The 22,905-nt window shown below is 62.3% G+C and overlaps 1 protein-coding gene across 1 annotated transcript in view; it reads left to right on the forward strand.

Annotated features, from left to right (window-relative positions):
* Window positions 1–2,299, forward strand: part of LOC135967595 (SH3 domain and tetratricopeptide repeat-containing protein 1-like) — a 33,123-nt gene extending 30,824 nt beyond the window's left edge. Inside the window, 2 exon segments of the mRNA XM_074018076.1 lie at window positions 1,092–1,214; window positions 1,920–2,299. Of these exon segments, the coding sequence (XP_073874177.1) occupies window positions 1,092–1,214; window positions 1,920–2,156 (360 nt within the window). The 3' untranslated portion in view covers window positions 2,157–2,299.
* The last annotated feature ends 20,606 nt before the right edge of the window (window positions 2,300–22,905 follow it).

Genomic DNA, 22,905 nt, shown 5'->3' on the forward strand with positions numbered 1-22,905 from the left:
CATCTATCTGTCCATTTGTTTATCCATACATTCGTCTATCCACCATCTATCCATCCACATGTACATACATCATCTACCCTCCACCCATCCATACATTATCTACCCACGCATACATACATACAGACATACCCACATCATTCCACCCATCCATCCATCCATCCATACATCCATCCATCCATCCATCCATCCAAGTATTCATCTATCCACACACCCATCCATCCATCCATCCATCCATCCATCCATCCATCCATCCATCCAAGCATTCATCTATCCACACACCCTTCCATCCATCCATGTGTCTACATCTCCTCATCCATTCATTCATCCATCCACTCATTCCTAAGCCACTGCTGAGCACCTGTTGTGTGTCTTTTCCCTCACTCCAACTGGTTCCCTCACATCCTCCCCCGGTGGCCAGCATCTTCTCCCTGAGGGCAGAGGCGCCGCCCCTCACAGTGCACAGCACCTGCTGGTATACAGCACATGCTCAAATAATGTGACCACTCAATTAACACACAGAAGAACTTGCTCCAAGCGACATGTGGCACATCTCCTTATACAATGAATCTATCATAGTGGCTGTTTTCAGAGGCTTTCCCAAACACAGTGTGATCTGGAACAAATTGTGAAGCCCACAAGCCTGATGAAGCTTTCATTATTGAGCACCTGCTATATACCTCCTTGAGCTGAGGAGAGGGAAGAAGAGCTCATGGCCAAGAGGGGACCAGGCCCACCCACAAACACTGCTGATGTAGCAGGGATGTGGCAACACAGAAAGGAGCCAGGGGCTGGGCTCCCAGCAATCTGGGGGCCACGGAGACTGGTTTGAGTGCAGGGGGAGTGGGCTAGGGCTAGCCCTGTTGGTAGGATTCACAGGTGTCGGGCTCCTGGGCTGCAGCTGCTCAGTCACCTCCTGGCACTCAGGAGCATCAGTTCATTGTCCTCATGCCAGTGGTGGGGGCAGCCCTAATGCACAGGGTCTGAAAAATGCTCAAGTGTACCTGTAGTGTGTGAGAGGAAGGAGCCTGGCAAAGGTGCGCGTAGCCACCTCGCTAGGTGTGGGTCTTGAGGGAACTTCTGTCTCCTTTCAGGTGGCACAGAATGTGGCCCTGTACACAGGCGACCCCAACCTGGGGCTGGAGCTGTTTGAGGCAGCTGGAGACATCTTCTTCAATGGGGCCTGGGAGCGGGAGGAAGGCATGTCCTTCTACCGGGTGAGCTGGCCTGTGGGCTGATGTGGGTGGGCCTCAGTGGGGCACCTGGAGGGCTGAGGCACAGGTGTGGCAGGGTAGAGGCCTCCCAAATGGAGGCAGGGCCACCCATGCACATGATTAATTTCCAAGTGGTCTCACCGGGAATGATATTGACCATGCCCCTGCCTGGGACAAACGCTCGGGGCCTGGACGTGACAATGGCTCTACCCTTGTACCTGATGACCTCAAGCAACCATGAGTGGGAAGTCCTGTCCCCATCTTCCAGATGAGGAAACTGAGACTCAGAGAGGCACAGGGACATGCCAAAGGACACACAGCATATCAGCGGGAGACCCAGGTCTGCATGCACCCCGAAGTGGGACGGCTTCTCCTTTCCTCTGAGCTCACGGTGTGGATCAGCCCTGGGCACAGATCAATGTGGTGTTTTTAGAGCAGAGAGGAGTGCTGGCTCCCCCCAGTCAGACCTCCGGTGCCCAGGTGGGAGAGGCTGGTCTGAGGCTATCGGGTGTAGCTGGATGGGCCTCAGGTGACTCTTCAGCCCCCAACTTGGATGTCTGAACTGTGTGTTATCCCAGAGCACAGAGCTGTGTCGAGGTGCAGGGGTAGCTGGGGTGTGGGAAGCTCCAAGCACATGTTTGAGCTCTGAGGAGGGCGCTGGGCAAGGTGGGTGCTGCGGGAAACCTGACCCCACCTGCCTGTGTTGAGGACCGGGCCCTGCCCCTGGCAGTGACTACGGGCAACCGCAGGGTGGAGCTGCAGCTACAGCTGTGCAACAAGCTGGTGTCACTGCTGGCCACACTGGAGGAGCCCCAGGAGGACTTGGAGTTTGCCTACATGGCCCTAGCACTCAGCATCACTGTGGGTGCGTCCCCTGAGCCCCCGCCCTGCCAGGACCCACACTTTGCCAGAGCCCAGCCTCCAGGTCTGCAGGCCAGGAGCTGAAACAGCTACTGGATTTTCCTGGTCTCCTGTCCAGGCAGGCAGCTCTGCCCAACTGGCTTCCCCGTCCGGCTGTGGGGCACAGCCCGAGGTCTCTCATGCAGTGCAGAGCTCCCTGCCTGACTGAGCTCTGCTTCCTCTGCCTGTTCCCGCTGCTGACCACAAGGGCCGCCCAGTGTGCCCTCTGCCTTCCAGACATCCCAGGCATCTCGTTGGTCCCTGTATGTATCAGGCTGAGTGGCACATTCCCTTTCTCTTGTGCCCTTCCCACCGTCATCAACCACACGGCTCTCTGGCTGATAAAATCCCAGTTCCCCTTCCAGCAGTCTGCCCCTTAAGGCCGTGCATCCCCTGGTGCTGTGCCAGGGTCGTCTGTCCCCCTGCAGAGACAGGGAACCCTAGGCAGGCCACATGCCCCAGCGCCTTGTGCCCCATGGCCCAGTACACAGTAGGTGTGCAGCTGACTCCCCGAGGTAGGGGGCTCTGATCATGACACACCCAGGAGGAGTCGGATGTCACGTCTGTGGGTTGCCTGGAGCCGGGGAGCCCGGGAGCACCTGCACTGCATGGCTTTTGGGCTCCCCTGGTTAAAACCAGTGAGCAAAGGCAGGTGGCTATGTGTAGGCACAGAACTGGGCCATCCAAGTCCGACTTTGCCAAAGCCTCTCAGTAGACAGGGGCAGGCCTTATTAGTTCTGCTTTGCAGATGGAAAAGTGAGTCTGGGAACCTGGAAGGGAATGGCCAGAGCTGCCCAGGTGACCACAGGTGCCTGGAGACAAGCCACGTGTGCTGCCTGGGGGTCTGTATACCTGCTCCTGAGGGGCATGTTCCCTCCCTGCCCCAGAGAGCCACATCCTCACACCTGCCCCTTTGGCCTGCACCCCAGGGGACCGGCTGAACGAGCGTGTGGCCTACCACCGGCTGGCCACCCTGCACCACCGGCTGGGCCATGGCAAGCTGGCGGAGCACTTCTACCTCAAGGCCGTTTAGCTCTGCAACTCGCCGCTGGAGTTCGACCAGGAGACCCTCTACTACGTGAAGGTGTACCTGGTGCTCAGTGACATCATCTTCTACGACCTGAAGGTGGGTGGGGAGGGGCAGGGCTCGGGGTGTTCCTGGCCCCCTTGGAGTGGGATCTCCATCCGGACCCCAGAGGCCTGGGTTCCAGCCTTTCTTAGGAATGGCCCAGTGGCCTCCCTGGAGCTCTACACCCAGCTGGAGGAGCCGGCAAGGTTAGCAGGTAAAACCCAGCTCCCCAGATGGCCAGGCCCCACCCTCAAGAACTCAGTCTCAGCCAGGGAGGCTGACACATGAGTGGGCAATGGTGGCCTCTGGGTAAAGAAGGGGGATTGTAGTCAGGGGGCCCTCCTGGAGGAGGTGACACCAAAGCTGACTCTTGACAGTCAAGTGTCAAGGTGCATTTAACAAAGAAAACAGGGTCGGGAGAGTGACATTTCAGAGGACGCCATCATCCTCACATTGAATCCACGTTGCAAGATCCAACCCAAATCTTGGCGCCTCCTCTAGGAAGCCTGCCCAGGGTGCCAGCCTGCACTGAGCAATTCCTTCCTGGAGTCCCGAGACACCTTGAATCTTCACATCACCCAGGAAGGGTGGGGTGGGACCAGTATCTTACCATTGAGTTCACAGACAGGGAAACCCCAGCTCAGGGCAGGTGCAGTGGGGCGGGGCCCCAGCCAGCCAGGCTGAGGCCTTGTTAGGTCGGGTGTGTCTCGAGGGGAGGTGCTGTGCTCCCTCTGCCCCCAGCCCTGCAGGGGTGGAGAGCTGGGATTGGCAGACTGAGACCTGTGGTGTCTCCACCCATCTGCCCAGCGGGCACCGCCCCTCCTTAGCATCACACCAGCCTCGTGTCAGTGCTCCTTACGGGCTGAGGCGCCAGGGCACTCCAGTCCAGGGGCCGAGATCTTGGGGGCCTTAGAACAACATGAGGAGCTGGGGCAGCCCTAAGACCCTGCCCCGTATACCCCACCGCAGGCCTGGGGCTGCCCGGGAGGCCCCCGCCCAGTACTGGCGACACCTGGTGGTCAGACGTGATTTCTGTGGCCTCCCAAGTCCCAGCCAGATAGGGAGGTGCCAAGTGTCAGGCCCAGGGGGACGCTGTTCACCGCTCAGGGGCACGCCTGGGACCCAGGGGGACGGGCCTCCCAGAAGAGGCCTTTATCTCTCTTGGTCAAGCCTGCCGCCCACTCCGCCTGTCCAGGAGAAAGGAAAGCGCCAAGTAGCACAGTCCTCCTTCCCATGCACAGTCCTCCTTCCCATGCACAGCCCTCCTTCCCGTGCACAGTCCTCCTTCCCATGCACAGCCTTCCTTCCCATGCACAGCCCTCCTTCCCATGCACAGCCCTCCTTCCCATGCACAGTCCTCCTTCCCATGCACAGCCCTCCTTCCCATGCACAGCCCTCCTTCCCATGCACAGCCCTGCTTCCCATGTACAGCCCTCCTTCCCATGCACAGCCCTCCTTCCCATGCACAGTCCTCCTTCCCATGCACAGTCCTGCTTCCCATGCACAGCCCTGCTTCCCATGTACAGCCCTCCTTCCCATGCACAGCCCTCCTTCCCGTGCACAGTCCTCCTTGCCATGCACAGCCCTCCTTCCCATGCACAGTCCTCCTTCCCATGCACAGCCCTGCTTCCCATGCACAGCCCTGCTTCCCATGCACAGCCCTCCTTCCCATGCACAGTCCTCCTTCCCATGCACAGCCCTCCTTCCCATGCACAGCCCTCCTTCCCATGCACAGCCCTCCTTCCCGTGCACAGCCCTCCTTCCCGTGCACAGTCCTTCCCGTGCACAGTCCTTCCCGTGCACAGCCCTGCTTCCCATGCACAGTCCTCCTTCCCATGCACAGTCCTCCTTCCCATGCACAGCCCTCCTTCCCATGCACAGTCCTCCTTCCCATGCACAGTCCTCCTTCCCATGCACAGCCCTCCTTCCCGTGCACAGTCCTTCTTCCCATGCACAGCCCTCCTTCCCATGCACAGTCCTCCTTCCCGTGCACAGTCCTCCTTCCCGTGCACAGCCCTCCTTCCCGTGCACAGTCCTCCTTCCCATGCACAGTCCTCCTTCCCGTGCACAGCCCTCCTTCCCGTGCACAGTCCTCCTTCCCATGCACAGCCCTCCTTCCCGTGCACAGTCCTCCTTCCCATGCACAGCCCTTCTTCCCATGCACAGTCCTCCTTCCCATGCACAGCCCTGCTTCCCATGCACAGCCCTGCTTCCCATGCACAGCCCTCCTTCCCATGCACAGTCCTCCTTCCCATGCACAGTCCTCCTTCCCATGCACAGCCCTCTGGGCCTCATCGTGACTATGCTGTCAGCACAGGCCAGCTTCCCACAGGGAGGCCCCCTTGGAATTCCCCAAGGGCGGTGTCTTTCCAAGGCTACACCCTCCTCTATGTATAGGAGGCTCTGGACCCAGGGCCCAGAGGAGTGGGAGAAGAAGCCGGGCTGGATGGGACCTGGAAGGCTGGCAGAGAAGCAGGGGTAAATGGGCATCTTTGCCAATTGCCTCTAAAATGGGGTCCCCTTTAGTCTACACATGAGAGTGAGCCCTGGAATAGGGTGGATTAGGTGTTTACTGGCTCAGGCTGTCACTCACTACAGGCACATGGAAATGCACACGCAAATGCGCACAGGCACAGGCACACGCACACACAGGCGCGCACACACAGACGTGCACACAGAGGCATGCACACAGGCGCACACACAGGGACATTGCACGCACAGGAACACAAACACGCACATTCACATGCACAGGCACACGCAGAGACATATGCATTGGCTGGCTCCTTCCTGTTTAGTTGGGAAGCCCCCACCCCTTCAGGAAGCCTTTGCCTTCCACACCCGGCTGAGTCTGGGGCCTCCTGGGCTTCCCTCTGCCACAGCCCGGGCCACCCTGTGTGGTCAGTGTTCACTCCCAGGTCCCTCAGACTGGAAGCAAGGTCGTTAGGCTCAACCATGCACCCAGCACAGAGTCCAGTGTTCGGCTGGGCCAGGGGGCATTGGACGAGCGGTGGCGGTGACTCGGGGCCTTCTCACGCCCCTGCTCCGTGTGTGGGGCGGGGCAGTGAGGGAATGGACTGCTGCATCTTGGACTTTGTCATTGGCCCTGGGAGCCATCTTGAGATGGTAAAGAGGGACAGGCCAGGCATGGGTCTTAGAGAGGTCCCTTGGGTGACCGCCATGTGGAGGAGGTGCCTGGGGAGAAGCCGGGTGGGGGATGGGAGGGTCAAGGAGGAGGTCTGGGAGGCGGCATCCCAACCCAGGGATGGTGAGTTTGAGCCAAAGACGCATTGAAAATGGGAGTGGATGTCTGGGGAGTCACACTCCGTCAATATTTCAGGGAACATTGCCAGAGAGGACACCTGTGACATGGTTTTGTACCTGGCCTGGCCCGTGGAGGGCCTGGAAATGGTCAGCATGGACAGGGGCCAGAGGGGAGCCTGGGTCACTCAACGCAGTGGCCCTGCTGTGGCTTGGAGCCACGGGTCCTGCATGGAACTCTCGGAGCAGGCAGGATCTGCCCTGACCTCAGCCCATGGGGAAAGCAGCCACTGCCTGCAGAGAGGGTGGCACTGGGGCAGGAGGCTTGGGGTGAGTGGGGCGTAGGGACAGTCAGGAAGGTTTCCAGGGGTGTCAGGGTCGTCCCCACCTCCTGCAGCTGAGACCACAGCAGTGTCACAGGCTTCGGGGCTCATGGGGTGAGCCAGCATCGGATGGACATGTGGAATGACCTGGACACAGGAACGGCCTCTGGGAAGACGGGCTCCGAGTCCCCCTTTTGCTGACCATGACCTGTCCCCTTCAGGATCCGTTTGATGTAGCCGGGTACTACCAGCTGGCACTGGCAGCCGCCGTGGACCTGGGCAACAAGAAGGTACAGCTGAAGATCTACACGCGGCCGATCACCATCTCCCACAACTTCCTCCTGGACTGCGAGAAGTGGCTCTTCTTCTACCAGAAGGCCAGGACCTTCGCCACAGAGCTCAGCGTCCACAGGGTCAACCTACCTCCTCTGCCACTCTGCGGGTGGGCCCCCTGGTTGGCCTCCAGCCACCCTCGCTGAGGACAGTATCCGAGGGAGTGGGTTTTGTCCAAGGAGGATGATCTCCTGCCTCTCCTGGTGTCTCCCGTAGCTCGTTTTCTGGGTAATGGAAGCATAAAAGCAGGGTTCAAATAGCAATAAATGGTTTTTTTTTTTTGCAAAAACATACCGAAGTCCCCATGGCATCCTTCCCTGTGTGCTTCCTGGGCTGTGTCTAGGGGACAGCTCCTTCCCTGGTGGCAGCCCTCTGATCTTGGGGATGAGAAGGACCGTGAGTCCAACAGACCTGGGCCAGGTCACCATGAGCCTCGGTTTTCTTGGCGGCCAAAGGGGAGTTGGTGATTGAAGTCTGGGCAGCTCCCTGCTCTCCCTGCTCAGAGTTCTTGCTGTAGATCTCGTGCCGCCCTTGCCTTTAACCTTCAGGCCACTGTGCCCGGATGTGGGGGCTGCTAGTGTCCCTGTTCGCCATTGAAGAAATAGAGGCACAGAGAGGTTAGGAGTCTGGCCCACCGTCACACAGCAGGTAGAGGCGGACACGCAGAGCCCAGTACACTGACCACCACACCACCCTGCCAGCCTGCAGCCAGGAAGGTGTCCCCCATTAGGACCCAAGGTCAGCTCCTGGAGCTCTCTCGTGGTGTCAGGAGAGCCGAAGGCCAGTGAGGGTGGCCCCGGGGATCCCTCACTCAGTGTCCTTTGCTCCCAGACTTGGTTGGGCCGAGCCTGGCCAGTCCCACCTCTGGCCACTGGTCAGCCCTGCGGGAAGGGATATGCAGGGATCTCCGCCTGTGTAGACGCTGCTACCCAGTATTGAAAGCCTTATCTGGGCTGCCCCCCAGCTGTCCCCACCAACCCCCTCCCCTTCCGGCCTCCGGCCGTCATTCCAGTCCCAGGAATCCCAGGTTTTCCTTCTTGGAATCTCTTGGCCCCAGGGAATACAGTTCACACAGTCTCTTTGCCAGTTTACGCAAGGAAACTGACGTTCAGAGACTGTGGGTGTCCCACGTGATTCTCACATACACTGCACTCTCCCAGACCCCTCTTTTAAACACTTTAAATGAGGTGATTTTCACATCGCATGCAATTAACTATTTCAACGCAAATAATGTGATGGCATTTGTACATTCACAGTCCTGTGCAACCACCCACGCCATCTAGTTTCAAAATGTATTTATCTCCCCAGAAGAAACCTCCCATCCTCACTAAGCAGTTACCCCTCCTTGGTATCCCCCAAGCCCCTCGCTTAATGGAAGGGGAAGCTGAGGCCCGGAGAGAGACTTGCCAGTGGATGGAGCTCTGATAAGGAATCAGGCACCCATCTGCTGGTTCAATCCTGGGTTGGTTTTCCACCCAGCAGAGGTGACAGAGCCAGGAGGTTCAGGGAGCGCCACAGGTGTCACTGGTTCAGCCCTGGGTTGGTTTTCCACTCAGCAGAGGTGACAGAGCCAGGAGGTTCTGGGACCCCATGCTTGCAGCCAGAGCCCTACCCTAAGCCTCCCCACCAGGGGGCAGCAGAGAGCTTTCCAGAACTGGCCGCGGGGCTGGCGGGAAGCAGCGGTCAGAGCTGCTGACAAACCTCACGTGGACCCCAGATCGCTGTCTCTGTGGGTTGGGCTTGGGAATTGGAGAGGAGGCCGCATGATTGGAAACGTGAAGACAGCACGGCCTGGCTGGAGCAGCCGGAAGCGCCGTCACGTTGACTGAGGACACAGACCTCCTGTCCGCTGGGCCGGGCCTGCAGCCATTCTTCTCGGGGTGGGGCCCGTAGGTCCGGGTTGCTCTTGGTCCCTGACCTGCTTCAGAGTCCGGGGGGCTTTGGACCTCTGCCTCCCCATCTACGCCCACCCTGGCTGGTGCCATGAGGGGCCTGGATCCTGGGATCCTGTTCCTCTTGGGCAAAAGAGTCTGGGGGACCAGAGGAGATGATGGGTCTTCAAGCCCCACATTCAAACCCCAGCCCACCACTGACAGTCTGGGGGTTCGGGATGAGGGAGTTGATGTCTCTGAGCCCCAGTTTTGTCACCACTAAAATGAGGCCGATATAATGGGGCAGAGTGCCAGCCCCCGGGCTAACAGAGGCCTGTTTCCTACTGACAATACCTCTTACTCCTAGGAACAGCTCCAACCACCACACACTAGGGAACACTCAACCCAGGCCAACTTGTCAGAGGCACGAGAACCAGAGCGACTCCATCTTGAATGGGGGCTGGGTAAAGGGAGGCTGAGACCTGCTGGGCCGCATTCCCAGGAGGCTGGGCATTCTTAGTCACAGGATGAGATAGGAGGTCGGTACAAGATACAGGTCCTAAAGACCTTACTGATAAAGCGGGTTGCAGTAAAGTCAGCCAAAGCCTACCAAACCCAAGATGGCCACGAGAGTGACCTCTGATTGTCCTCACGGCTCATTATGTGCTAATTATAACGAATTAGCTACTACAAGACACTCCCACCAGCACCGCGACAGTTTACAGATGCCATGGCAACATCTGGAGGTTTCCCTACATGGTCTCAGAAGAAGGGAGGGCAGAAACTCTCATTTCTGGGAATTGCCCATCCCTTTCCTAGAACACTCATGAATAGTCCAACCCTTGTTTAGCGTATGATCAAGAAATAACCATGAAAATGGGCAACCAGCGACCTTTGGTGCCTTTCTGCCTATGGAGCAGCCATTCTTTCTTTTCTTTTCTTTTTTTTTTTTTTTTTTTTTTTTTTTTGAGATGGAGTCTCGCTCTGTTGGCCGAAATGGAATGCAGTGGCGTGATCTTGGCTCACTACAACCTCCACCTCCTGGGTTCAAGCGATTCTCCTGCCTCAGCCTTCCTAGTAGCTGGGATTACAGACACCTGCCACCACGCCCAGTTAATCTTTTGTATTTTAGTGGCGACACGGTTTTGCCATGTTGGACCAGGCTGGTCTCGAACTTACCACGTCAGGTGATCCACCTGCCTCGGCATCCCAAAGTTATAGGATTGCAGGAGTGAGCCGCTGCGCCCGGCCAGAGTAGCCATGCTTTTATTCCTTTTCTTTCCTAATAAACTTGCTTTCACTTTATGGACTCGCCCCGAATTCTTTCTTCTGTGAGATCCAAGAAACCTCTCTTGGGGTCTGGATCGGAACCACTTTCCAGTAACAAACTTGCTTCACCTCTCAGACCCTTCGTCTCTTCATCTGTACCCAAAGACAAAGCCTTCCCCGAGGTTCCAAAAGTGTGGGGAGGACGCATGGGAAACGAGGGGCACAGAGTTGATGTGCAGAACCAATATCACAGACTGGGTGTCAAGCCACTGTCATACTGGAAGTAATATCATGCTCTCCCCCAAGTTATGAGAAACAATATCACAGGGGGGTGTGTACCTTCTCTGGTGGTGGGAGTAGTATCACCATCTCTACCTTTAGATGACAGAAACGATGTCACAGGGTGGGTGTACACCCCGTGAGTTTTTGGAAGCAATGTCATTCTCTCTTCTAGGTTTTACGATTCACATCACAGGTGGGATGTACACACCTTGTTATATTGGATGGAGTCTCATCTTCTTTCAACCTGTATCTTTAGAACAATATCCCATGGGGGTTGTATATCTCTTCAATATTGGTAGGAATACCATCTTCTCCTTTCCTGGATATAAGAAACAATATCACAGGAGGGTGTACACCCCTTGCAATGTTGGTAGTAATCTCACCTCTCCCCTGTGGTTATTAAGGACAAAATCCCAGGGTGGCTGTACAGTTCCTACGTTATTTGGATAATAACATCCATTCACCCCCTGGATATCAGGAACCATATCACAGAGGAGTTGTCCACCCCCTTCGATATTGTCATCCATGTCATCTTCTTCCCGCCTGGATATTAGAAACGATACCCCAGGGTTGGGGGCGGTGTACACCCACTGCGATATCGAAAGTAAAATCAGCCTCTTTCCCGCTGGATATTAGGAACTCTATCACAGGTGTGTGTGCACCTTCTGGGATATTGGGAGTACTAACGTGGATATTGGGTGTAGTGTCTCAGGGGGGTGTACACCTTCTTCGATATTGGGAGTAACATCATTCACTCCCCTCAGGATCGTAGGCTAAATATCGATATGGGCAGTAATATCATCCTATCCCCACCTGGATGTTAGGAACTATATCACAGGCGGCTGTACACATCTTGGCATATTGGGAGTCTTATCATCCTCTCCCATCTTGGATATTATGACAAATATTAGAAACGAGGTGTACACCCGCTGAGATATTGAGAGTAATATGCTCTCCTTTTCGGGATATTAGGAACAATATCACAGGACGTGTGTACAACCCCTGAAATAATGGGAGTAATAGCATTCTCTCTCCTTGAATATAAGAAACAATATCACAGGAGGATGTACCAACCCTGTGATACTGGGCGTCATATCGTGTTATTTGGAACAATAGCACAGTGGGTGTGTAAAACCCCAGCGATGTTGCCACTAGTATTATCTTCCCCATCCCAGGATATAAGGAACAGTATCACAAGGGGATGTACAACCCTGTGATCTTGGGGATAATATCTTCCTCTTCCCGGCTGGATGTGAGGGAAAATATCACAGTGGAGGTCCACGCCCCTTGCGATATTAGGAGTAATATCATCCTCTCGCACTATGGATGGAAGGAACAAGATGACCGAAAGGATGTACACACACTGCGGTAGTTTCCATTATGTCGTCCTCTACCGCCTGGTTATTAGGAATAACATCACAGAGGAACGTATACTTTCTGCTATATTGGGAGGAATATCATTTTCTCCACACGGGATATCAGGAATGAGTCTATTAATTATTAATATTAATATATATAATAATTAATATTAATAATCGACATTAACAATGACAATAAAGATACTAAACATTAACACTGCTTAAAAAAGTTAATGATTAGTATTAATAATAATAACACTATTAATAATAAAATAATGATATCAACAATTAATGTTACTTAAAACAATACTAACTGATGCTGGCAGAAAAGCAATCATTAATATTAAAAATTAATATTAATAAATGACATAATTATTAAAAATTAATTTTTGACATACATCATAATCTACTTAAACTAATTATCAATATTATGGGAAAATATTAATTGACAGTATTATTGATAATTATTACAATCGACTCTCGATGTTTAATAATTAATTATATCATTGTTACCTGAGCAATACAATGAAGGTGCAAACCCATCTGCGAAAAAGTTTACTATTTCCACAGGAGGAGACGATACTACTCACATTATGCAAAACAGGCTCTGAGACCACAATGACTCCCAATAGCCAAGGGGGGGAGAGGGGGTGGCTATTGGTCCCCACCTCGCGGGGGGTGGCTCACCCCCCTGCGAGGTGGCTCCCAATAGCCAAGGGGGGGAGAGGGGGTGGCTATTGGTCCCCACCTCGCGGGGGGTGGCTCACCCCCCTGCGAGGTGGCTCCCAATAGCCAAGGGGGGGAGAGGGGGTGGCTATTGGTCCCCACCTCGCGGGGGGTGGCTCACCCCCCTGCGAGGTGGCTCCCAATAGCCAAGGGGGGGAGAGGGGGTGGCTATTGGTCCCCACCTCGCGGGGGGTGGCTCACCCCCCTGCGAGGTGGCTCCCAATAGCCAAGGGGGGGAGAGGGGGTGGCTATTGGTCCCCACCTCGCGGGGGGTGGCTCACCCCCCTGCGAGGTGGCTCCCAATAGCCAAGGGGGGGAGAGGGGGTGGCTATTGGTCCCCACCTCGCGGGGGGTGGCTCACCCCCCTGCGAGGTGGCTCCCAATAGCCAAGGGGGGGAGAGGGGGTGGCTATTGGTCCCCACCTCGCGGGGGGTGGCTCACCCCCCTGCGAGGTGGCTCCCAATAGCCAAGGGGGGGAGAGGGGGTGGCTATTGGTCCCCACCTCGCGGGGGGTGGCTCACCCCCCTGCGAGGTGGCTCCCAATAGCCAAGGGGGGGAGAGGGGGTGGCTATTGGTCCCCACCTCGCGGGGGGTGGCTCACCCCCCTGCGAGGTGGCTCCCAATAGCCAAGGGGGGGAGAGGGGGTGGCTATTGGTCCCCACCTCGCGGGGGGTGGCTCACCCCCCTGCGAGGTGGCTCCCAATAGCCAAGGGGGGGAGAGGGGGTGGCTATTGGTCCCCACCTCGCGGGGGGTGGCTCACCCCCCTGCGAGGTGGCTCCCAATAGCCAAGGGGGGGAGAGGGGGTGGCTATTGGTCCCCACCTCGCGGGGGGTGGCTCACCCCCCTGCGAGGTGGCTCCCAATAGCCAAGGGGGGGAGAGGGGGTGGCTATTGGTCCCCACCTCGCGGGGGGTGGCTCACCCCCCTGCGAGGTGGCTCCCAATAGCCAAGGGGGGGAGAGGGGGTGGCTATTGGTCCCCACCTCGCGGGGGGTGGCTCACCCCCCTGCGAGGTGGCTCCCAATAGCCAAGGGGGGGAGAGGGGGTGGCTATTGGTCCCCACCTCGCGGGGGGTGGCTCACCCCCCTGCGAGGTGGCTCCCAATAGCCAAGGGGGGGAGAGGGGGTGGCTATTGGTCCCCACCTCGCGGGGGGTGGCTCACCCCCCTGCGAGGTGGCTCCCAATAGCCAAGGGGGGGAGAGGGGCTGGCTATTGGTCCCCACCTCGCGGGGGGTGGCTCACCCCCCTGCGAGGTGGCTCCCAATAGCCAAGGGGGGGAGAGGGGGTGGCTATTGGTCCCCACCTCGCGGGGGGTGGCTCACCCCCCTGCGAGGTGGCTCCCAATAGCCAAGGGGGGGAGAGGGGCTGGCTATTGGTCCCCACCTCGCGGGGGGTGGCTCACCCCCCTGCGAGGTGGCTCCCAATAGCCAAGGGGGGGAGAGGGGCTGGCTATTGGTCCCCACCTCGCGGGGGGTGGCTCACCCCCCTGCGAGGTGGCTCCCAATAGCCAAGGGGGGGAGAGGGGCTGGCTATTGGTCCCCACCTCGCGGGGGGTGGCTCACCCCCCTGCGAGGTGGCTCCCAATAGCCAAGGGGGGGAGAGGGGCTGGCTATTGGTCCCCACCTCGCGGGGGGTGGCTCACCCCCCTGCGAGGTGGCTCCCAATAGCCAAGGGGGGGAGAGGGGCTGGCTATTGGTCCCCACCTCGCGGGGGGTGGCTCACCCCCCTGCGAGGTGGCTCCCAATAGCCAAGGGGGGGAGAGGGGCTGGCTATTGGTCCCCACCTCGCGGGGGGTGGCTCACCCCCCTGCGAGGTGGCTCCCAATAGCCAAGGGGGGGAGAGGGGCTGGCTATTGGTCCCCACCTCGCGGGGGGTGGCTCACCCCCCTGCGAGGTGGCTCCCAATAGCCAAGGGGGGGAGAGGGGCTGGCTATTGGTCCCCACCTCGCGGGGGGTGGCTCACCCCCCTGCGAGGTGGCTCCCAATAGCCAAGGGGGGGAGAGGGGCTGGCTATTGGTCCCCACCTCGCGGGGGGTGGCTCACCCCCCTGCGAGGTGGCTCCCAATAGCCAAGGGGGGGAGAGGGGCTGGCTATTGGTCCCCACCTCGCGGGGGGTGGCTCACCCCCCTGCGAGGTGGCTCCCAATAGCCAAGGGGGGGAGAGGGGCTGGCTATTGGTCCCCACCTCGCGGGGGGTGGCTCACCCCCCTGCGAGGTGGCTCCCAATAGCCAAGGGGGGGAGAGGGGCTGGCTATTGGTCCCCACCTCGCGGGGGGTGGCTCACCCCCCTGCGAGGTGGCTCCCAATAGCCAAGGGGGGGAGAGGGGCTGGCTATTGGTCCCCACCTCGCGGGGGGTGGCTCACCCCCCTGCGAGGTGGCTCCCAATAGCCAAGGGGGGGAGAGGGGCTGGCTATTGGTCCCCACCTCGCGGGGGGTGGCTCACCCCCCTGCGAGGTGGCTCCCAATAGCCAAGGGGGGGAGAGGGGCTGGCTATTGGTCCCCACCTCGCGGGGGGTGGCTCACCCCCCTGCGAGGTGGCTCCCAATAGCCAAGGGGGGGAGAGGGGCTGGCTATTGGTCCCCACCTCGCGGGGGGTGGCTCACCCCCCTGCGAGGTGGCTCCCAATAGCCAAGGGGGGGAGAGGGGCTGGCTATTGGTCCCCACCTCGCGGGGGGTGGCTCACCCCCCTGCGAGGTGGCTCCCAATAGCCAAGGGGGGGAGAGGGGCTGGCTATTGGTCCCCACCTCGCGGGGGGTGGCTCACCCCCCTGCGAGGTGGCTCCCAATAGCCAAGGGGGGGAGAGGGGCTGGCTATTGGTCCCCACCTCGCGGGGGGTGGCTCACCCCCCTGCGAGGTGGCTCCCAATAGCCAAGGGGGGGAGAGGGGCTGGCTATTGGTCCCCACCTCGCGGGGGGTGGCTCACCCCCCTGCGAGGTGGCTCCCAATAGCCAAGGGGGGGAGAGGGGCTGGCTATTGGTCCCCACCTCGCGGGGGGTGGCTCACCCCCCTGCGAGGTGGCTCCCAATAGCCAAGGGGGGGAGAGGGGCTGGCTATTGGTCCCCACCTCGCGGGGGGTGGCTCACCCCCCTGCGAGGTGGCTCCCAATAGCCAAGGGGGGGAGAGGGGCTGGCTATTGGTCCCCACCTCGCGGGGGGTGGCTCACCCCCCTGCGAGGTGGCTCCCAATAGCCAAGGGGGGGAGAGGGGCTGGCTATTGGTCCCCACCTCGCGGGGGGTGGCTCACCCCCCTGCGAGGTGGCTCCCAATAGCCAAGGGGGGGAGAGGGGCTGGCTATTGGTCCCCACCTCGCGGGGGGTGGCTCACCCCCCTGCGAGGTGGCTCCCAATAGCCAAGGGGGGGAGAGGGGCTGGCTATTGGTCCCCACCTCGCGGGGGGTGGCTCACCCCCCTGCGAGGTGGCTCCCAATAGCCAAGGGGGGGGAGAGGGGCTGGCTATTGGTCCCCACCTCGCGGGGGGTGGCTCACCCCCCTGCGAGGTGGCTCCCAATAGCCAAGGGGGGGAGAGGGGCTGGCTATTGGTCCCCACCTCGCGGGGGGTGGCTCACCCCCCTGCGAGGTGGCTCCCAATAGCCAAGGGGGGGAGAGGGGCTGGCTATTGGTCCCCACCTCGCGGGGGGTGGCTCACCCCCCTGCGAGGTGGCTCCCAATAGCCAAGGGGGGGAGAGGGGCTGGCTATTGGTCCCCACCTCGCGGGGGGTGGCTCACCCCCCTGCGAGGTGGCTCCCAATAGCCAAGGGGGGGAGAGGGGCTGGCTATTGGTCCCCACCTCGCGGGGGGTGGCTCACCCCCCTGCGAGGTGGCTCCCAATAGCCAAGGGGGGGAGAGGGGCTGGCTATTGGTCCCCACCTCGCGGGGGGTGGCTCACCCCCCTGCGAGGTGGCTCCCAATAGCCAAGGGGGGGAGAGGGGCTGGCTATTGGTCCCCACCTCGCGGGGGGTGGCTCACCCCCCTGCGAGGTGGCTCCCAATAGCCAAGGGGGGGAGAGGGGCTGGCTATTGGTCCCCACCTCGCGGGGGGTGGCTCACCCCCCTGCGAGGTGGCTCCCAATAGCCAAGGGGGGGAGAGGGGCTGGCTATTGGTCCCCACCTCGCGGGGGGTGGCTCACCCCCCTGCGAGGTGGCTCCCAATAGCCAAGGGGGGGAGAGGGGCTGGCTATTGGTCCCCACCTCGCGGGGGGTGGCTCACCCCCCTGCGAGGTGGCTCCCAATAGCCAAGGGGGGAGAGGGGCTGGCTATTGGTCCCCACCTCGCGGGGGGTGGCTCACCCCCCTGCGAGGTGGCTCCCAATAGCCAAGGGGGGGAGAGGGGCTGGCTATTGGTCCCCACCTCGCGGGGGGTGGCTCACCCCCCTGCGAGGTGGCTCCCAATAGCCAAGGGGGGGAGAGGGGCTGGCTATTGGTCCCCACCTCGCGGGGGGTGGCTCACCCCCCTGCGAGGTGGCTCCCAATAGCCAAGGGGGGGAGAGGGGCTGGCTATTGGTCCCCACCTCGCGGGGGGTGGCTCACCCCCCTGCGAGGTGGCTCCCAATAGCCAAGGGGGGGAGAGGGGCTGGCTATTGGTCCCCACCTCGCGGGGGGTGGCTCACCCCCCTGCGAGGTGGCTCCCAATAGCCAAGGGGGGGGAGAGGGGCTGGCTATTGGTCCCCACCTCGCGGGGGGTGGCTCACCCCCCTGCGAGGTGGCTCCCAATAGCCAAGGGGGGGAGAGGGGCTGGCTATGGTCCCCACCTCGCGGGGGTGGCTCACCCCCTGCGAGGTGGCTCCCAATAGCCAAGGGGGGGAGAGGGGCTGGGCTATTGGTCCCCCACCTCGCGGGGGGTGGCTCACCCCCTGCGAGGTGGCTCCCAATAGCCAAGGGGGGAGAGGGGCTGGCTATTGGTCCCCACCTCGCGGGGGGTGGCTCACCCCCCTGCGAGGTGGCTCCCAATAGCCAAGGGGGGGAGAGGGGCTGGCTATTGGTCCCCACCTCGCGGGGGTGGCTCACCCCCTGCGAGGTGGCTCCCAATAGCCAAGGGGGGGAGAGGGGCTGGCTATTGGTCCCCACCTCGCGGGGGGTGGCTCACCCCCCTGCGAGGTGGCTCCCAATAGCCAAGGGGGGGAGAGGGGCTGGCTATTGGTCCCCACCTCGCGGGGGGTGGCTCACCCCCCTGCGAGGTGGCTCCCAATAGCCAAGGGGGGGAGAGGGGCTGGCTATTGGTCCCCACCTCGCGGGGGGTGGCTCACCCCCCTGCGAGGTGGCTCCCAATAGCCAAGGGGGGGAGAGGGGCTGGCTATTGGTCCCCACCTCGCGGGGGGTGGCTCACCCCCCTGCGAGGTGGCTCCCAATAGCCAAGGGGGGGAGAGGGGCTGGCTATTGGTCCCCACCTCGCGGGGGGTGGCTCACCCCCTGCGAGGTGGCTCCCAATAGCCAAGGGGGGGAGAGGGGCTGGCTATTGGTCCCCACCTCGCGGGGGGTGGCTCACCCCCCTGCGAGGTGGCTCCCAATAGCCAAGGGGGGGAGAGGGGCTGGCTATTGGTCCCCACCTCGCGGGGGGTGGCTCACCCCCCTGCGAGGTGGCTCCCAATAGCCAAGGGGGGGAGAGGGGCTGGCTATTGGTCCCCACCTCGCGGGGGGTGGCTCACCCCCCTGCGAGGTGGCTCCCAATAGCCAAGGGGGGGAGAGGGGCTGGCTATTGGTCCCCACCTCGCGGGGGGTGGCTCACCCCCCTGCGAGGTGGCTCCCAATAGCCAAGGGGGGGAGAGGGGCTGGCTATTGGTCCCCACCTCGCGGGGGGTGGCTCACCCCCTGCGAGGTGGCTCCCAATAGCCAAGGGGGGGAGAGGGGCTGGCTATTGGTCCCCACCTCGCGGGGGGTGGCTCACCCCCCTGCGAGGTGGCTCCCAATAGCCAAGGGGGGGAGAGGGGCTGGCTATTGGTCCCCACCTCGCGGGGGGTGGCTCACCCCCTGCGAGGTGGCTCCCAATAGCCAAGGGGGGGAGAGGGGCTGCTATTGGTCCCCACCTCGCGGGGGGTGGCTCACCCCCCTGCGAGGTGGCTCCCAATAGCCAAGGGGGGGAGAGGGGCTGGCTATTGGTCCCCACCTCGCGGGGGGTGGCTCACCCCCCTGCGAGGTGGCTCCCAATAGCCAAGGGGGGGAGAGGGGCTGGCTATTGGTCCCCACCTCGCGGGGGGTGGCTCACCCCCTGCGAGGTGGCTCCCAATAGCCAAGGGGGGGAGAGGGGCTGGCTATTGGTCCCCACCTCGCGGGGGGTGGCTCACCCCCCTGCGAGGTGGCTCCCAATAGCCAAGGGGGGGAGAGGGGCTGGCTATTGGTCCCCACCTCGCGGGGGGTGGCTCACCCCCCTGCGAGGTGGCTCCCAATAGCCAAGGGGGGGAGAGGGGCTGGCTATTGGTCCCCACCTCGCGGGGGGTGGCTCACCCCCCTGCGAGGTGGCTCCCAATAGCCAAGGGGGGGAGAGGGGCTGGCTATTGGTCCCCACCTCGCGGGGGGTGGCTCACCCCCCTGCGAGGTGGCTCCCAATAGCCAAGGGGGGGAGAGGGGCTGGCTATTGGTCCCCACCTCGCGGGGGGTGGCTCACCCCCCTGCGAGGTGGCTCCCAATAGCCAAGGGGGGGAGAGGGGCTGGCTATTGGTCCCCACCTCGCGGGGGGTGGCTCACCCCCCTGCGAGGGTGGCTCCCAATAGCCAAGGGGGGGAGAGGGGCTGGCTATTGGTCCCCACCTCGCGGGGGGTGGCTCACCCCCCTGCGAGGTGGCTCCCAATAGCCAAGGGGGGGAGAGGGGCTGGCTATTGGTCCCCACCTCGCGGGGGTGGCTCACCCCCCTGCGAGGTGGCTCCCAATAGCCAAGGGGGGGAGAGGGGCTGGCTATTGGTCCCCACCTCGCGGGGGGTGGCTCACCCCCCTGCGAGGTGGCTCCCAATAGCCAAGGGGGGGAGAGGGGCTGGCTATTGGTCCCCACCTCGCGGGGGGTGGCTCACCCCCCTGCGAGGTGGCTCCCAATAGCCAAGGGGGGGAGAGGGGCTGGCTATTGGTCCCCACCTCGCGGGGGGTGGCTCACCCCCTGCGAGGTGGCTCCCAATAGCCAAGGGGGGGAGAGGGGCTGGCTATTGGTCCCCACCTCGCGGGGGGTGGCTCACCCCCCTGCGAGGTGGCTCCCAATAGCCAAGGGGGGGGAGAGGGGCTGGCTATTGGTCCCCACCTCGCGGGGGGTGGCTCACCCCCCTGCGAGGTGGCTCCCAATAGCCAAGGGGGGGAGAGGGGCTGGCTATTGGTCCCCACCTCGCGGGGGGTGGCTCACCCCCCTGCGAGGTGGCTCCCAATAGCCAAGGGGGGGAGAGGGGCTGGCTATTGGTCCCCACCTCGCGGGGGGTGGCTCACCCCCCTGCGAGGTGGCTCCCAATAGCCAAGGGGGGGAGAGGGGCTGGCTATTGGTCCCCACCTCGCGGGGGGTGGCTCACCCCCCTGCGAGGTGGCTCCCAATAGCCAAGGGGGGGAGAGGGGCTGGCTATTGGTCCCCACCTCGCGGGGGGTGGCTCACCCCCTGCGAGGTGGCTCCCAATAGCCAAGGGGGGGAGAGGGGCTGGCTATTGGTCCCCACCTCGCGGGGGGTGGCTCACCCCCCTGCGAGGTGGCTCCCAATAGCCAAGGGGGGGAGAGGGGCTGGCTATTGGTCCCCACCTCGCGGGGGGTGGCTCACCCCCCTGCGAGGTGGCTCCCAATAGCCAAGGGGGGAGAGGGGCTGGCTATTGGTCCCCACCTCGCGGGGGGTGGCTCACCCCCCTGCGAGGTGGCTCCCAATAGCCAAGGGGGGGAGAGGGGCTGGCTATGGTCCCCACCTCGCGGGGGGTGGCTCACCCCCCTGCGAGGTGGCTCCCAATAGCCAAGGGGGGGAGAGGGGCTGGCTATTGGTCCCCACCTCGCGGGGGGTGGCTCACCCCCCTGCGAGGTGGCTCCCAATAGCCAAGGGGGGGAGAGGGGCTGGCTATTGGTCCCCACCTCGCGGGGGGTGGCTCACCCCCCTGCGAGGTGGCTCCCAATAGCCAAGGGGGGGAGAGGGGCTGGCTATTGGTCCCCACCTCGCGGGGGGTGGCTCACCCCCTGCGAGGTGGCTCCCAATAGCCAAGGGGGGGAGAGGGGCTGGCTATTGGTCCCCACCTCGCGGGGGGTGGCTCACCCCCCTGCGAGGTGGCTCCCAATAGCCAAGGGGGGGAGAGGGGCTGGCTATTGGTCCCCACCTCGCGGGGGGTGGCTCACCCCCCTGCGAGGTGGCTCCCAATAGCCAAGGGGGGGAGAGGGGCTGGCTATTGGTCCCCACCTCGCGGGGGGTGGCTCACCCCCCTGCGAGGTGGCTCCCAATAGCCAAGGGGGGGGAGAGGGGCTGGCTATTGGTCCCCACCTCGCGGGGGGTGGCTCACCCCCCTGCGAGGTGGCTCCCAATAGCCAAGGGGGGGAGAGGGGCTGGCTATTGGTCCCCACCTCGCGGGGGGTGGCTCACCCCCCTGCGAGGTGGCTCCAATAGCCAAGGGGGGAGAGGGGCTGGCTATTGGTCCCCACCTCGCGGGGGTGGCTCACCCCCCTGCGAGGTGGCTCCCAATAGCCAAGGGGGGAGAGGGGCTGGCTATTGGTCCCCACCTCGCGGGGGGTGGCTCACCCCCCTGCGAGGTGGCTCCCAATAGCCAAGGGGGGGAGAGGGGCTGGCTATTGGTCCCCACCTCGCGGGGGTGGCTCACCCCCCTGCGAGGTGGCTCCCAATAGCCAAGGGGGGGAGAGGGGCTGGCTATTGGTCCCCACCTCGCGGGGGGTGGCTCACCCCCCTGCGAGGTGGCTCCCAATAGCCAAGGGGGGGAGAGGGGCTGGCTATTGGTCCCCACCTCGCGGGGGGTGGCTCACCCCCCTGCGAGGTGGCTCCCAATAGCCAAGGGGGGGAGAGGGGCTGGCTATTGGTCCCCACCTCGCGGGGGGTGGCTCACCCCCCTGCGAGGTGGCTCCCAATAGCCAAGGGGGGGAGAGGGGCTGGCTATTGGTCCCCACCTCGCGGGGGGTGGCTCACCCCCCTGCGAGGTGGCTCCCAATAGCCAAGGGGGGGAGAGGGGCTGGCTATTGGTCCCCACCTCGCGGGGGGTGGCTCACCCCCCTGCGAGGTGGCTCCCAATAGCCAAGGGGGGGAGAGGGGCTGGCTATTGGTCCCCACCTCGCGGGGGGTGGCTCACCCCCCTGCGAGGTGGCTCCCAATAGCCAAGGGGGGGAGAGGGGCTGGCTATTGGTCCCCACCTCGCGGGGGGTGGCTCACCCCCCTGCGAGGTGGCTCCCAATAGCCAAGGGGGGGAGAGGGGCTGGCTATTGGTCCCCACCTCGCGGGGGGTGGCTCACCCCCCTGCGAGGTGGCTCCCAATAGCCAAGGGGGGGAGAGGGGCTGGCTATTGGTCCCCACCTCGCGGGGGGTGGCTCACCCCCCTGCGAGGTGGCTCCCAATAGCCAAGGGGGGGAGAGGGGCTGGCTATTGGTCCCCACCTCGCGGGGGGTGGCTCACCCCCCTGCGAGGTGGCTCCCAATAGCCAAGGGGGGGAGAGGGGCTGGCTATTGGTCCCCACCTCGCGGGGGGTGGCTCACCCCCCTGCGAGGTGGCTCCCAATAGCCAAGGGGGGGGAGAGGGGCTGGCTATTGGTCCCCACCTCGCGGGGGGTGGCTCACCCCCCTGCGAGGTGGCTCCCAATAGCCAAGGGGGGGAGAGGGGCTGGCTATTGGTCCCCACCTCGCGGGGGGTGGCTCACCCCCCTGCGAGGTGGCTCCCAATAGCCAAGGGGGGGAGAGGGGCTGGCTATTGGTCCCCACCTCGCGGGGGGTGGCTCACCCCCCTGCGAGGTGGCTCCCAATAGCCAAGGGGGGGAGAGGGGCTGGCTATTGGTCCCCACCTCGCGGGGGGTGGCTCACCCCCCTGCGAGGTGGCTCCCAATAGCCAAGGGGGGGAGAGGGGCTGGCTATTGGTCCCCACCTCGCGGGGGGTGGCTCACCCCCCTGCGAGGTGGCTCCCAATAGCCAAGGGGGGGAGAGGGGCTGGCTATTGGTCCCCACCTCGCGGGGGGTGGCTCACCCCCCTGCGAGGTGGCTCCCAATAGCCAAGGGGGGGAGAGGGGCTGGCTATTGGTCCCCACCTCGCGGGGGGTGGCTCACCCCCCTGCGAGGTGGCTCCCAATAGCCAAGGGGGGGAGAGGGGCTGGCTATTGGTCCCCACCTCGCGGGGGGTGGCTCACCCCCCTGCGAGGTGGCTCCCAATAGCCAAGGGGGGGAGAG

The sequence above is a fragment of the Macaca fascicularis genome, chromosome 15 (genome assembly GCF_037993035.2).
Source record: "Macaca fascicularis isolate 582-1 chromosome 15, T2T-MFA8v1.1".
In the NCBI taxonomy this organism is placed as follows: Eukaryota; Metazoa; Chordata; class Mammalia; order Primates; family Cercopithecidae; genus Macaca; species Macaca fascicularis.